This window comes from Megalops cyprinoides, chromosome 5, assembly GCF_013368585.1.
Source record: "Megalops cyprinoides isolate fMegCyp1 chromosome 5, fMegCyp1.pri, whole genome shotgun sequence".
In the NCBI taxonomy this organism is placed as follows: domain Eukaryota; kingdom Metazoa; phylum Chordata; class Actinopteri; order Elopiformes; family Megalopidae; genus Megalops; species Megalops cyprinoides.
The window spans coordinates 22,692,580-22,707,500 of record NC_050587.1 but is presented as its reverse complement, the minus strand read 5'-3'; the positions used below and the strand labels follow the sequence as shown (position 1 = coordinate 22,707,500).

The 14,921-nt window shown below is 44.1% G+C and overlaps 1 protein-coding gene across 1 annotated transcript in view; it reads right to left on the bottom strand.

The window, feature by feature from the left end:
* Window positions 1-14,921, bottom strand: part of whrna (whirlin a) — a 61,252-nt gene that overhangs the window by 11,677 nt on the left and 34,654 nt on the right. Inside the window, exons 4-5 of the mRNA XM_036529429.1 lie at window positions 10,163-10,371; window positions 8,738-8,774 (exon numbers count right to left, since the gene is read on the bottom strand). Coding sequence (XP_036385322.1) covers window positions 8,738-8,774; window positions 10,163-10,371 — 246 coding nt within the window. The remainder of the gene's footprint in view (window positions 1-8,737; window positions 8,775-10,162; window positions 10,372-14,921) is intronic.

Below are 14,921 nucleotides of genomic sequence, written 5' to 3'. Positions count from 1 at the left end.
CACTGTTGACTCACACCCACTTTTCTTGGTTTGTTTTTGGCTTTTCCCCGTTACATTATTATTGGCATTTAGCAGACGCTCTTACCCAGAGCGACTTACACCAGTTACAATGTTATCCATTTATACTGCTGGATATTTACGGAGGCAATTGTAGGTTAAGTACCTTGGCCAAGCATACAGCAGTGCCCCAGTGGGGAAGCGAACTGGCAACCTTTTGGTCACGAGTCCTGCTCTGTAACCACTATGCTACACTGCCCCTGTCAGCAACAAGTCAAACGGGGCATTGATCCCTGTATCAGAGGGACCCGCTGCCATGAATCCTGTGTTTAACCAGTCTGGTGACACCATTAACGGCCACATGCTCTTCCAGAAGAAAGTGAGGTAGCATGTAGGGCACTCCTGCCCTCTTTTAATGTATTTTTTTTAATCATAGCTGGTTATTACAGCACTGTGTGACAGACTGACAAATGTTCACATATGGTCTGTCTTTTATGTATGCGCCGTTGTGACCTTTTTATGTGCACTTTTGTACTCCTGCTTTACAAGTTGCTCTGGATAAGAGCATCTGCTAAGCGACTAAGTGTAATGTAAATGTAAGAATGCTCCAACAGTCTGACACCACGTTTCTAATGGCAGTCTGTTGATACCTGGATAGAGATAATGTCAAGTGGCTGCAAAATTAACAACACTATTCTCAAATAATAAAATGAAATGTAATTCCTAAAGTTAATCTCACTGCTTCTAGATGCATGTGCAGATCTCAGTCTGCAGCCATTTGAGACTACATCATTTGGCTTTTTTTTTTTTGAAAAATGAAAACATGATCTTGTAGAAGAGTACACTGATAAAGCAAGTTCATGCTTCTGAGAATGACACTGGCAGAGGAGACAGCATGAGGGACAGAAAAACAGAGGGATTCACTGAGACGGGAGAGGTGCTTTTGCATCAGATTGGAAAATCGATATCCCCTACGAGCCTACAGACTGTGCCTGACCTTGGGATGTGATGCTTTACGGTAAGACTCTGACTTAACAGGGGGGCGAAACACAACAGCGGAAAAACACCAGAGAACAAAAGGAGTCTGATCCATGAGCGTTCAAGCAGCGCATTATCCGAAAACGAGGTAAACACTGATGCCTTAAAATTACAGGGTTCTGTCTGAAATGTTCATTAAAAATTAGCTTGTGAAAGTATGAATGCTCTTCACAACAGCTACACTGCTGATATTCTGTTTTCACATATGCTATAACTACTAATGCAATACAAAATACTGCAATGATAGCATAGTGTATCTGCAAACTATCATTTCTACATTTCTACCTATCTCTTGTTCACCCCCTTCTCTCACATTATCACTTCCATTCCTATCATGAAGAGACAGTAGGGTCCTATTTATACCACATAAGTGTATACAAGATTACAAGTACAAATAAACAGCACTAACAGCTATTAATCAGTAACATTTGCATATAATTTTATAATATATAATGCAAACATAAAATCAAAAATACCACAATCTTAAAAGCTAAATCACAGATAAAGCATTAAGAGGAAATGCAAGGGTTTCTTTCTTCAACCCATTTTTGTTAATATCGGATCATTGACAGTGATCCCTGACTCACCAAGCTGTGTTCTTCAAGGAAAAAAAAGAAACACCTCCATTAAACAAAGCTGTAGACAAATGGTGATTGAACCCAGGGGTTAATCTCTCATCACAATGGAGCCCCACAGGTAGTTTCCTTGGATGTCTTTAAGATTTAGGGAATTAACCTTGAGGGTTTTCCACAGGCACTCCAAATGAATGGCTTTATTTATATTAAACCCCACAAATTACAAATGCACAATCACATACCTGTAACTGGTACATGAATCAGCTGCAATCATTTCACTTGAACACACCAAATCATTTTTACCCCACTGTGTCTAATAAGTGTGGCTAAATGGAACTTGAAATTAATTTCATTTTTTTTAGTCTGTGATTATTGAAAATATAACCCCAGGAAAAGTATTTCTTTGTGATAATCACACAGCAAATGAAAGGTGCTTGCAAGCCACATAATCAGATGCCAAATCAATGGTCCTTTCAAGATAGATTTATAAATTCTCTGCATGTCCAACAAAACCCTTTTTTAATCTAATTTCATTTCATGAAATACAACCCTCAGAGTCTCTTAAAAGTCTGTGACATAGCATATCCAAACTATTAATAACCGTTATTCATTTTCTTAGAAGATACGTTTTCCCAGGGTGACTTCCATAGTTCAATTTTATACACATTATCCATTTATACAGTTGGATATTTCCTGAGGCAATTCGGGATAAATATTTCTCTCATGGGTGCAGCAGCAGTCTTAGTAGTCATCTTATTCACCACAACACTGTCATACCCATAGACATTATAATACGCAAAGTGGAAAGCTTTAAAATCTGAGGGTTAAATACAGTTAAAACAATAAAATAAAATAAAAATAATAAAATAATAAAATCAACAACCAAAAGGTTACTCCAAGGTCTCCTACACTACCGTAGCTTGCTTGCTGTTCCTTACCTGTAAGTCGCTTTGGATAAAAGCGTCTGCCAGATGACCTAATGTAATGTAATGTAATGTAATGAAATAAAGTAGGTGTTTGTCTGCACATATAGCACCTGTCCTGTTCATGTTTCCTTATCTTGAACACCTGAATACCTGCAGGCTGGAGTAGCAATAGTCTTCCTCACGGATACATGTGGCGTGTGAGTCACCTGGGCTTGACCTCTGAGATATGCTGCTTCATTGAAGGGTAAATCGGATGTCAGGCAGACTAATCGATTTAATACACAAAGCGATAGTTCCCCTGAACAACAACAACTACTGAATAAACCGGGAGCTGCCAGCCTTTCTGTCTCAGAGTCGATGCAAAGCCCTTCCGTGAGCCGTGACAGGCGCGTCAGAGAAAACCTGTATTTGTGTATGATGGCAGATTTGGACCTAACACATGGGAGCTGTGTAAGACATGTAAGACCACACCCATGAGAGCATGAATTAACATACACATGCACACACACACACGCACGCACGCACGCACAAACACACATTCACTCTCTCTCTCAAATGCACACCCATATATGCACTCAGACAAAAACACATATCTGGCCCGTATACACAGACACTGGGAATGCCCTAATATAAGCGCATGACTGAAGATTCTACCTCCGTGCAGATTGTCGTAGGTTGTCTTGCACACTCCCCTGCACACACACGCTCAAGTGGAGCGGAGAAAAGCCGAGAGACGCCCTGTCTTTCTTCACTGCCAGGCATGCTGCCAGGCCACCCATGCATGACCTGATCAATGGCCGCCCTGGTGGCAGTCCCTCATCACTGTCCTGCCAGCACTCTTTATAGGTCACCAAGCACAGGTGGGCGGGGCCGTGGCCCAGCCCTGGCTTTAAAAGCGCTCTGGGCTCACTGGCCAGTGTGATTTATGGGTGACGAGCTGCGGCTGCTGCTGCGGGGGATTAGCGTTATCACGGTAAGGCGGGATGGATGATCAGAGTCAGCAGTTACAGCACACTGCAACAGTGACTGGATCATGACTTCCATCTGCCAAAAGCACTGAAGCACCCCGTACAACAACAACCACACTGCTGAAACACATCACATAACAGAAACCACAGCACAGAAACGCTTCACATAACACCTCACCACAACCACTTCATATAGCATAAACCGCAGGACTGAACCATTTCATACAACATAAACCGCAGGACTGAACCACTCCACGTAACTGAATCACAAATACCATAATTGCACAGCAGTGAACCACTTCACTTAACAAATATGAGTAGCAGTCACTTACATAATCTCTGTCTTTCTCTCTCTCTCTCTCTCTCTCTCTCTCTCTCTCTGTCTCTCTCTCTCTCTCAATTCCATCTGAATTGAGAGAGAATTTATTGTTATCAATAAAGACAGTAAGCAAACCCTCAAGCAAGTACCTGTAAATTGCAATTCTCTACAGGTAGAAAAATATCATACCCCAATAACCTGTGAAGGCAGCTATTCCCAGCATCCGCCCCCATCTCTTTCGTTCCATTCTTTTCTCCAGTCTTTTGTCCATGATCCCCCAGGGGAATAACAGCCTCCTTCTTTCAGCCAGGCGTGATCCCATGCTCATATTGCAAGCACCAGCTGAGATGTATGAAAAGCAATACGGTGCCATTGTCCAGCAAAAATCCTTCCATTTTTTGGACATTGTTTCTACTGAATACAAACATACGTACACAAACACACACATGTACATACACACGAACATACAAACACAGACACACACACACACACACACATATATATATGGGAGCACTGTGCCTGGTGAGTGTGACAGGTTAAATAATTCTGAAAACAGCCCCACCACACCACAATGAAAACTGTAGTTGCTGGGTATTGATTTAGAGAGAATGGTTTGCAAAGCCATTTAGCAATGTTTTGTAGCTGAGTGTACTGGAACGACCTGGCTGTGGGTGATTGTGTAAGATTCTGGGATCCCTGTGCTGTGTATATTTGTGCATATCTGAGTGCATGGGTGTTTTTGCATGCATGTGCATGGATGTTTGTGTGTGCAGCAATCTGTGTATGCATGTATGAGCATGTGCATTTGCTAAGGACGTGACCACATTCAATTATTCAGATATTTGACCATGCGATTACTAATCAATTATCTGGATCATAACTGAAATGTTTGATAATCAAAAAATGAGGAAAAGGGTTTCATTCTTACTCATTAATATCCAGGAAGAGCCAAGAACCATGCATGTAAATGAGCTCATTCACAGATATTATTATTTTCCTACCTTCCCTTTCCTTCCCTGTGAGTCACTATTCACAACGGAGTACCAAGAAGTGAAGATTCATAACTTGCTGAGCAAAAAAAAATGTGGCCTGATTTTATGAATATTCAGCCTTCTCTAGTCTGTGTGAATCAATTTCTGAATCAGTCAATGTGTAGTGCGAATGGTGAGTGTGTCTGTGTGTCTCTGTATACGTACGTGTGTGTGAGAGTATGTGTGTAAATTTATGTACAATCCCCACCTCGTACCACTCCGTGAGACAAATACAATGTACTTTAATATTTATATACAAACAATATTGTGCATTACAAATTACACAATGAAAGGGCAGACCATTGTGCAATGTCTTAATCCAGTCTCCCAAAGTTCAGTCTATGAAATGCCAAAGCAAAGGTAGTCTATACTACCTGCATCATCCTTCCTGGCTTGAACATCTGTGGCTCTGGGAAGTGGATTACACTGCCTTGGTCCGGAATGAGTCACAACAGTGACGGAGCTTTAGACAGAGTCAGTGATTACAGCCAGGCATGTGACCTCGTCTTAATTAGCTTATCGGTCAGATGTGAGATCAGCTATAATTAAAATGACGATGATGGGGGGGGAGGGGGGATGAGGCCTCGAGAGCACGTCAGCTCGTTACGATAAGGCCACTGCAATTAAAATAAATCCACAAAGGTGCAATGTCAAGGAAATCGTGCAGTGAAATGATAACATTTATGGCGCGTACCGATTACACAGCCCTAACATGTAAATGATTTTTTTTAATGGAGATGTTGTCTTGGCCGGAGGTTGGGGAGAGACATTGCTGAGAGTCCATTACCAGAGTTTAATGAGTACATCCAAATATATGTCCTCATATAAACAGACTCTTTTTTCGATGTAAGTGCCCATACACTTTGGTCTTCATTCCACACAGCTAAGACCCCATGCTCCGACCAAGTCAAGCCAAGTGATGTTCAGAAACATATTATCAAAGTGATACCCTGCACTGGCTGCTTCTGTCAATTACTGTCTTCATCCCACAGCAGCTGAAATGACAAAGTTCTGACCTGCATTTAATCAAAACTCGCCGCCCTGCCAATCGTCTGTTACAAACCTCATTGCTCCATTTCTGCCAGGGGCTCCTGCATCTCTCCCACTGGAGAGAGGTGTGGGTTTCATTTGGGAGAGGGAAGAGGGCTTTGATGTATGGCAGGTCGACCTGTTTGGGGCGTTTTTGCTGTGTGAGGTTTTGCCCGAGAGCTCACGGCTGATGGTTAGTTTTTACACCACTTTAACACCATGTAGTCTGGCTCTCACCCAGTTTGGCCCCTGACTGTTGCTGACAGCACCAAGCGCATAGATACCCAGAATGCAGACACACCCAGCCTCAGGCCTTGATTAACCTATGACCTTTAATGACCTTAAGCCATGAAATGCTTTGGATGCACGCTCAAATGGTTGTAAGTAGGTTCAAGTGGCTGGCTAGCTGTGCTTATATTCTGGGAGACATCCTTGTCAAACGCTGTTTAGAAGGTTTTGTTGGTTTGTGTGTGGGTGTGTGTGTGTGTCTACGTGTGACTTAACACTGATTTAACACATAGGTGCTGTGGAACCATGAGCAAGACCACATGCATGCATGAATTAACATACACACACAAGCCCATACACTGAGACACACATACACACGCGCGCGCACACACACGCGCGCACACACAAAATGAAGTTGAAAACCTTAAGTCCCTAGCTGTTGCCTTCTGGTTAGATACTGTTTGTTGCATATATCTTTACACTGTCATTTCTCATCATGAGCTTTGATAGACTACATTAAAAGACTGTTACCCGGCTACAGCTGACTGCTCTTGCGTTGCATAATGTTTATTACACAACATCCATTCTGAATATAAAGTACTGTACATTGTATTTCTCTCCTTCTCTCTCATACACACACAGACACAATCACACACCTCTGTGTCGGTGCTGAAAATCTTTGTGTCAGAGGCTGAGGAGAAAGATTGTGTGCGTCAGAGGGGGTGGGTATCAAAAGCGGACAGAGAAAAGAGGCGGCACACATTACACAGAGGACACATGAGGACACTGTGACAGCACAGGTACCAGGGTCTGTGCAGGCCGACATCACACCAAATGCTCTCAGGCAGACAGACAGACGAGCTGTCTGCATGGATGCCCCCGGGAGAGCCCCTCTCTGGAACTGCAGACAGCACGCAAAGCGACGAGAGGCAGCCAACAGTCCTTGAGTTCAAACTGAATGCGATTTCCTGACACCTCTTTTAGAGCATTACTTTCGTTCTGACCCTTCTCACCCCCCCACGCCTGCCCCCGCCCCCGCCCCCACCCATATTTCACCATCTCTGTTCTCAACATCTACTCGAAATCTCCTGCTCTCTTCCTCTCTGTCTCTGAAAGTGGCTAGGATGACATCCCAGATATCCACAACCCTTAATTACATGTGACTCAAACCCCAAACCAACTCCCCCCTGCACCACCACCACTCACTCCCCCTGCCACCCCTCCCACCGCACTCTCCCCGAAGCTGCACGTCATCCTTCCTGCCATTGCCTGAAATAGCCTCACTTTGTTCTGGAGAGACACTCTAGCGTCTGCATGCGCTGCCCCAACGCGTCACCCCATCCGGCGCATACTGAGGTGGAAGGGACAGCGCTGCCCAGAGACGCCAGCGTCGAGTACGAGCTCCGCTCTTCAGCAGGGCAGAGTACTGAGACAGAGTACCAGAGAGACAGATATCACAGCCACTGCCGCTGTGCAGAGACATCGCTTCCAGCCGAAAGGATCTGCAACAAGTAATGAGGCATCTCTCAGCCGACTCACAAAAACACACAGTCACACACACACACAGTCACACACACAAACACACACACTCACACACACCTTCAGACACACACACACACACACACACACGCTCACACAAACATACACACTCAGACACACACACACACACACGCTCACACAAACATACACACCTTCAGACACACACACACACACACACACACACACACACACACACACACACACACACACACACACACACACGCTCACACATACATGCACACTCAGACACACACACACACACACACACTCAGACACACACACACGCTCACACAAACATACACACTCAGACACACACACACACACACACACAATCATACACACAGTCAGTCCTGCTTGTTCTCTATTCCTGAACACACACCTGACAAATTCACAAACAGCCCTCCACTGCCCAATCAGTAGAGTAACGCAGCGATAATGCGACAGCACAGGGACCCTACTGTACAGAGGAGGAGGTTTGCCTTGTAAACACACACACAGCAGCTGTCTTTGGTCTCCCTTTGTGGAGAAACAGCCGTGTGAAATCCTCCCAGGGAAAAAACAGCCCGCGTTCAGCCTCCACAGTTGGCTTCAAGAGAGCAGAACACATGCTGACAAGCAGAACCTGTGCGGGCCGAGCTTTTCCCTGTGCTAAATGCTGCTGGCAGAGGCTGGAGCAGAGGGCCTGGACAAGGATCCAAAAACCAGCTGCAAGATTTTACTGCACAACAGCCTGAGGTGAACACCACCTGAATTCAAACTCAGTTTCTGCCCGGCGGTGAAGGAACTGCAGTTAGTGAAGTAGGGAAAATTTTACCTGTACTTTTTCGCGCCAATTGGTCAACAGACTAACGGACAGATCACTATATTTTTGATACGATAATTGTTTTGGATATCACATCATGATTAAGTCCATGGGTAGACCAGCACCAAAATATAAATGATAATAAAATATCATATAATAATCATATAATATCATATAATATCATATAATATAAGCACTTTAGACATGACCTGCCCTGCTTTCTACATCACTGGTTTGAGTTATTCCTGTTTCAAAAAGATGTCAAAGAGAGAGGATTTGTCTTACCTTTCCTACTGCTGAAGCACCTTGATCCATAGACAAACTGTAGGAAAAAGTTTGGAAAAACACAAAGGGACATTAACACTCATTTCCAGGAAAGTTAAAAACCATGATGTCTCTAGTCCTTCTACACATTCCATAACATACCAGCCTGACACACATTTATCTGTCATATCATATGTGAGCTTCTTCGTCTACCATTGTCTCTTGTGCACAGTCAAAATCAAGACGATCAAAATGTTGCTTGTGCCCAAACCTAATTCTGCTTCTCTGCACTTTTGCTGAGTTAAATCTATTGCACCTGGCAAGTACATGAGTAGAACAGCAGAGAGGAGCATCTCAAACCACTGCAAAGGGAAGGGGGAGATGTGTGCAGGAGAGGAGCTCTGCCCTTGCCGATGAGGTGTGGCTAATGCAAACATTCATGGAGGTACAGCCGAAGGCCAGATCAGGCAAAAATCCTGACCTCAGGGTGGTCACTCCCGCTGGGTAATTTGGTAACAGGAGGACCGGCTTGACGGCAGAAACTAATGCAAGATAAATAATCTTCTGAAGCGAATTTACAGCATAATAAAGCCCTATTAACATTGGCACAGCGCTCTCTTTGGCCCATGGGTCAGCTTGGTCCAGAGACAGCATATAGTTAGATGGCAGCAACGCCAGATTTCTACTATAGATCCTCTTCTGCTGGTGCTATAATGCATCACCTCAGTGTGTACACAGCTTTATTTGATAGATAACTCATGTTCATTTGAGTCAATGGTAACCATTTGTAGATATTTTACTACATTGATGTAGATAAAAGCACAAAACATTCAACCTAATATGGCATATTAGACTGAGTCTGGGTAGCTCCTGGCAACGCTCCTGAATTCTGAGGGCCACATTTGACATAGAGGACATTGTGAATTCGGCCAGAAAACAGGAAAATTAAAAATAATAATAATAATCCGCCCACACACCCTCTTGACTATTTATACTGCACTACCACAGTTTCCAAGGTACGAGGTCATAGTTAATGAATTTCCCTTTGATGTTAGGAGCATATAAAACCAATTTAAGATGTCACACATGTGGAACAGCTGTACTGTGGGTAGTGTTAAGGAAAAAAGGAAAAAAAAAATCAGCAGATTGCTGTCAAAAAGTTGCTTTTTACAGATAGATGTTGTTAGGGAGCAGGGCTGGAGGGTACCCAGAGGGAAACTGAGCTTTATCTTTGCATGTTTCCTTTCATTTTGAGGCACTTCAGTATGATTAACACACAAAATGCAAATAATTCTTTTTATTACTCCGTAAAATAACAATAAAAAAGCAACCTATATAGGTAAGGGTTGCTACATCTGGTGGCAAAAATCAGCAAGTTGTGGATGCTAAATACGGGTCAGCTTGTCCAGCGTGTGCCCCCCTGCCCCAACCCCCCACCCCCCTCACCCCGCCACGCTGCTGCTGGCCGAGCTGTCGGCGATCTGGGAGCTGCTGATCCACTTGGTCTCTCCCACCACGGTGCGCGCGTGCGGGAGGCGGCCCACGTCCTTCACCGTCATCATCAGGTGGCGCGAGGATTTGAGCACCCGCACGGCCTCGTCGTGGGGGATGCCGAGGAAGCTGCGGCCGTTCACCTCCAGGATCTGGTCGCCGATCTGCAGGGCAGGGGGGGCACAGAGAGGAGAGGCTGTGTGGAGTGGCACAGACAGCACAGGCTACTTCCAGTGGCACAGGGACACAGGGAGGATTAGAGTGGTGAAAGAAGAGCACAGCATCATTAAATGAGCAACCCGCACAAGGGTTCATCCTTGCGAGAGGTCCAAATATACAAACTTGAAGTATGCACGCACACACACACACACACACACACACACACAATCTGCCTACGTGCACGCATGTATGATCATACAGACACAAACACATTGTATTTATTAACCTTTACATACATACAGATTCCCAAGCATGCATGGATCCACTTTGAACACTCCAGAATGTTTTGTCAAATATTATTGTCTATCTCATTGTAGTGGAGCAAGCCCAGTGCCGTGTGCTGCTCCACAGAGAGAAACTGCAAGGGGACACACTGACTCATGTGTAGAGCCTGTAACTAAACGTGCCTTTCATGGATGATCGAGTCACATGACGGAGTGCCATGTGTCTCATGATGGTAGAATGACCTGATGTAGTCTGCCTTCTCTAAAATGTGGAAAATGCTACTTGTGCCTTTCCTGCTACAATGTTTACTTCACGCAGACGTTCACCTGGTCTGACCATCACGCCCTCCTGCTCTCTTGTGCTTGGCTCAGGGCTTGAAAGGCTGTTTGCTAATGGCTGACCGGGATTCCGCATGGTAAAGCAGGAGAGATGGCTTTGGACTGTGTCCGTTCATGACCGATTGGGGCGGCAGGGCAGGCGGATTTATCTGGGTCGACTTTCCAGTTGCCTGTGGTCGCCTCTCCAGTATTGACCTCAACACAATTCAATTTGCGAGAGCTGGCCCTGATGCAGGCCTCCAAAAGGGATTAACCAGGCAAGACAAAGCCGCTTCTTCAGGATCAATGTCTGTGGACTCTGATGTCTGCCAGAGAATCACTGCAGTAATTAAACAAAAACGGCTGCAATGATATTAATAACGGGAAGCAAATCGATATCAAAGAAATCTTTTTTTAAAAAAAACCTACTCCCTTTCAGGGAGCAACAACGGTGAAAATGAAACAATCAATGGCGATGATACAGGCCCGCTGTTCCGTGGTTTGTTTTGCAGTTTTCCGAAACGCTTCACATACGCCGCTGATTGATCTCTTTTCCCGCCTCCGCAATCAACCCCGCAATGGCTCTGTAAATCAGCATCTCACTCGTTCCTATTCCGCCCAGACACCAGTCAAGGTGAAAGCAGAGGAACTCAAATCATGGCCACAGAGACCTGCGGAGAGTGTGACACCGGCACAGGGAACAGTATGTATTTGCATCTGTACTCTGTTTCCACCCAGTAAAGCCCCAGCCCCAAGATGAGACAGCCTCATTCAAACTGATCCAGAATCACAGTTCAGAGTCCTGGGCTTTGAACCATTCAGTTTTGCCCCTGGTACTGGCCTCAACCTGAGATTCAGGTCAGCTGAGCACTCCAGTGATAACTGTAAATATTTATGTGGTTTTTCATTTCTTTGGAGAACAGATCAAAGTGACCTTCGAAGAACCATGCCTTGACAGCATGTTGATTTGTTGAATGGGCAGGAGTGTAATTCCCTGTGGAATGGGCATGAGTATAATTCCATTTCCCCTACTAAAGACCAAAGAGAGTTTACAGAACTGAACTTCCCAAGGTCCTTCTTAAATTCAGCACTCTGAATGCTGAATAATGCTTAGACAACTGGCTCAAGTCCGTCAGTTGAGAGTTGGTTTAACACTTTATAGTGAGTACAGTCCATAAATTGAAGCTGTATATTCTTTGATAAGGATCTTGGCAGATCTCCAGAAAGGCATGGCAGAAAGGTCTCAAAGTTCTATTCAATCAACTGTGAGGTGACAAGGGTTTAAACAACTCCACATGCAAAAAAGCTCTAATACAAAACATGAAGCGAGGCAGGAGCTTTGGATACTAAACCAAAATGCAACTGACAACTTGGATATCATACCCTTCTGGTATCCAGCTGATGTGTCTTAGGCCCACAGTGCTAAATTAATGTGCAGAAGAGACACGTGTAGCAGACACATGCTGAAACACAAAGCACTGACTTTTTTGTAGCTTGATGTCTGAAACTTTGTTTGCACCAAAATGCCACTGTTTCATTTTTCTCCACCCTGAACAGTCAGTTCCAAATCTTTCTTGCGTAACAGATTTGCTCTTTGCTTTTGCATTTGGGAGAAATCTGTGCCAAACTGCGGTTTCAGGGCCAAGCTCTGGGATGTGCTCATAATTAATGGAGCGTTTAACTTTATTGGGCTATCAAGCCAATTACTGTGTAAGTGCAGCACGTCCAACATTGGAGGCAGCAGGGTATTCACAGATGCATATAACTGCATGTCTGCAGTCTGTGTACATACAAGCATCGTGCACATATGCATTTTGTGGTTCAGAAACCCAGGTGGCTTTGTGATGGAATAACATTGGTTTCCGTCTGTATGGAACATCTTATCCATGAGCCCTGAAGTCCAAAGTCAGAAATTGGGGATCAAAATGCAGTATCTGAGCCTGGAATTTAAATCCCTCTGATATTATGTAACATCCTTTCAGAGGGATCAATTTCCAACAAAATACTGCAACCGCAAAAGGCTTGCTCCTTCTTTCACTGATACATAGATAAGATATCCTGATAACTGTCCTTTGAAGGATGGACTATGTAATGTTTTGCAGTCTGGAAGCACAAACCGTGCCCTGTCTGCTCTGCACATTAGTACGAAATGATGCTGATTTAAAATGAAAGCCAACCACGTAATCCACAGGTGTCTGACCTTTTTTTCTCACTCTTCTTCATCACTTAATTATCCCCTCATAATTCTTAATTACATAATTTGACAAATCATTTGCTGTGTTCAACTTTTTTTTACAACCGCTTACATTTACCCAAATTATAAATGACAGTTAAACATATTATTAGAGCTTTGTGTACACAGAATATTTTACCGCAGTGTACTCTGCGAAATGCTTAAGTGCAAATATATATGGCTGTTTAGTAAATCAATTAAACCATGGGGCTTCATTTCACAGGACATACAGCACACAGCACACACAGCCAGCTTTGTGAATTGAGCATGACACTCTGAACATAACTAGTACTAACTTTCTTTTGTGTGTCTTATGGCTTTCAGTTAAATGCTGTGCTGACCTCACAATTCTGCTCAAATATTATGAGACAGACTGACTCCCTTCCCTAGTAACCTGTGTTCTATTCAGTTCTGTGTCAGTGGCTACTGGCAAAAATTCTAAAGTAAACGACCAGGCTGTTTATAGGCACAGCAGCCGTGTTTCTATTACATGGTTGTTACTGTTTGAAATGGTGTCATTTGCAGATGACGGACGGAGAAATTCTGCTGTCCGATAACAGCAGAGGAAAATGAAGGAATAAGCACAATTGCATCACCATGATGACACCAATACTATGCCATCAGGTGCTGCCTTAGGTGCAGTTCAGCTAGCAAGGAACATCTTGTAAGACTGAACCAGCGTGAGCTCTTCTCACAAACAGGTACAGTCGAAACACAACTAGGCCAGGGCCAGAGAGCAGTGGTTCCACCTGGATAGTAGAAAACCCACTGGGTGCAGTAGCTCTGTTCCCTGTGTGCAGTGCTTCTGGGTGTTAAACGAGGGTCCTATGGGCACTCAAACTGACAGAGTGAGTGAATTCATCTCCACCAGGTTACATATAGGAACCGGCCATGCGTTCAAAGCCTCTGGGGACCATCTGCTCCTAACAGCTGACCCCAGATCAGTTCACCACAGCTAATCCTCACCCTAACCACTATGTGTAAAAGGTGGGTCACTGAGACAGAAACAGTGCAATGGGGTAGAATATATTTACAGTACATCCATTACAGAGTGACTGACAGAATCTCAGTGTTAAGCATAAGCAAGACAAAAGAATACGTCGTTGTACTCAGCGTAACAAGAGAAATGACTCATTATCAACTACACTTGTCAAAACAGTAAATGCAACATTTATAATAAACAATAAAACACCCTGTATTTTTACCAATGTTGAAGCCTCAGCAGAGCACTTATCAAAACAATCTAAAAGTCCTCCACAGAATTAAATTAAATTACTTAACATCAAAGTCACTCGCTTGTGAAAGCAAAGCAAACTTATGTTATCCTTATTTTCACCCACACAGGAAGTTCAGTAATAACAGACTGTTTGCCTGGAGTGATGTCGCTACTTTCCAAAAAAGCAATCGTCCTTGTGTTTCGCTTTCCATGTGGGTGAGCTAGCTGGAGTGATCGGGCGATGTGCCAGCTCTTTAAGCAAATTCATTTATTGCCATTTACTGTAAACGCTGCACGCTGCTTGGAACAAACGCTCCCTTTTGCCCGTGCTTGAGTGGAGATGCTTTTGCCGGATCTTCACCCGCGTGACAACTGGACCCACTGCATGAGGGGTCAGAGGACACAGAACTCCTCATCAGTCAATCTTTGAAGCACCGCAGACTGCTAACAGGGCAATTATACCAGTCACAAGCCCAGCAATTTGCAACAGCAGTGTCAAGACTG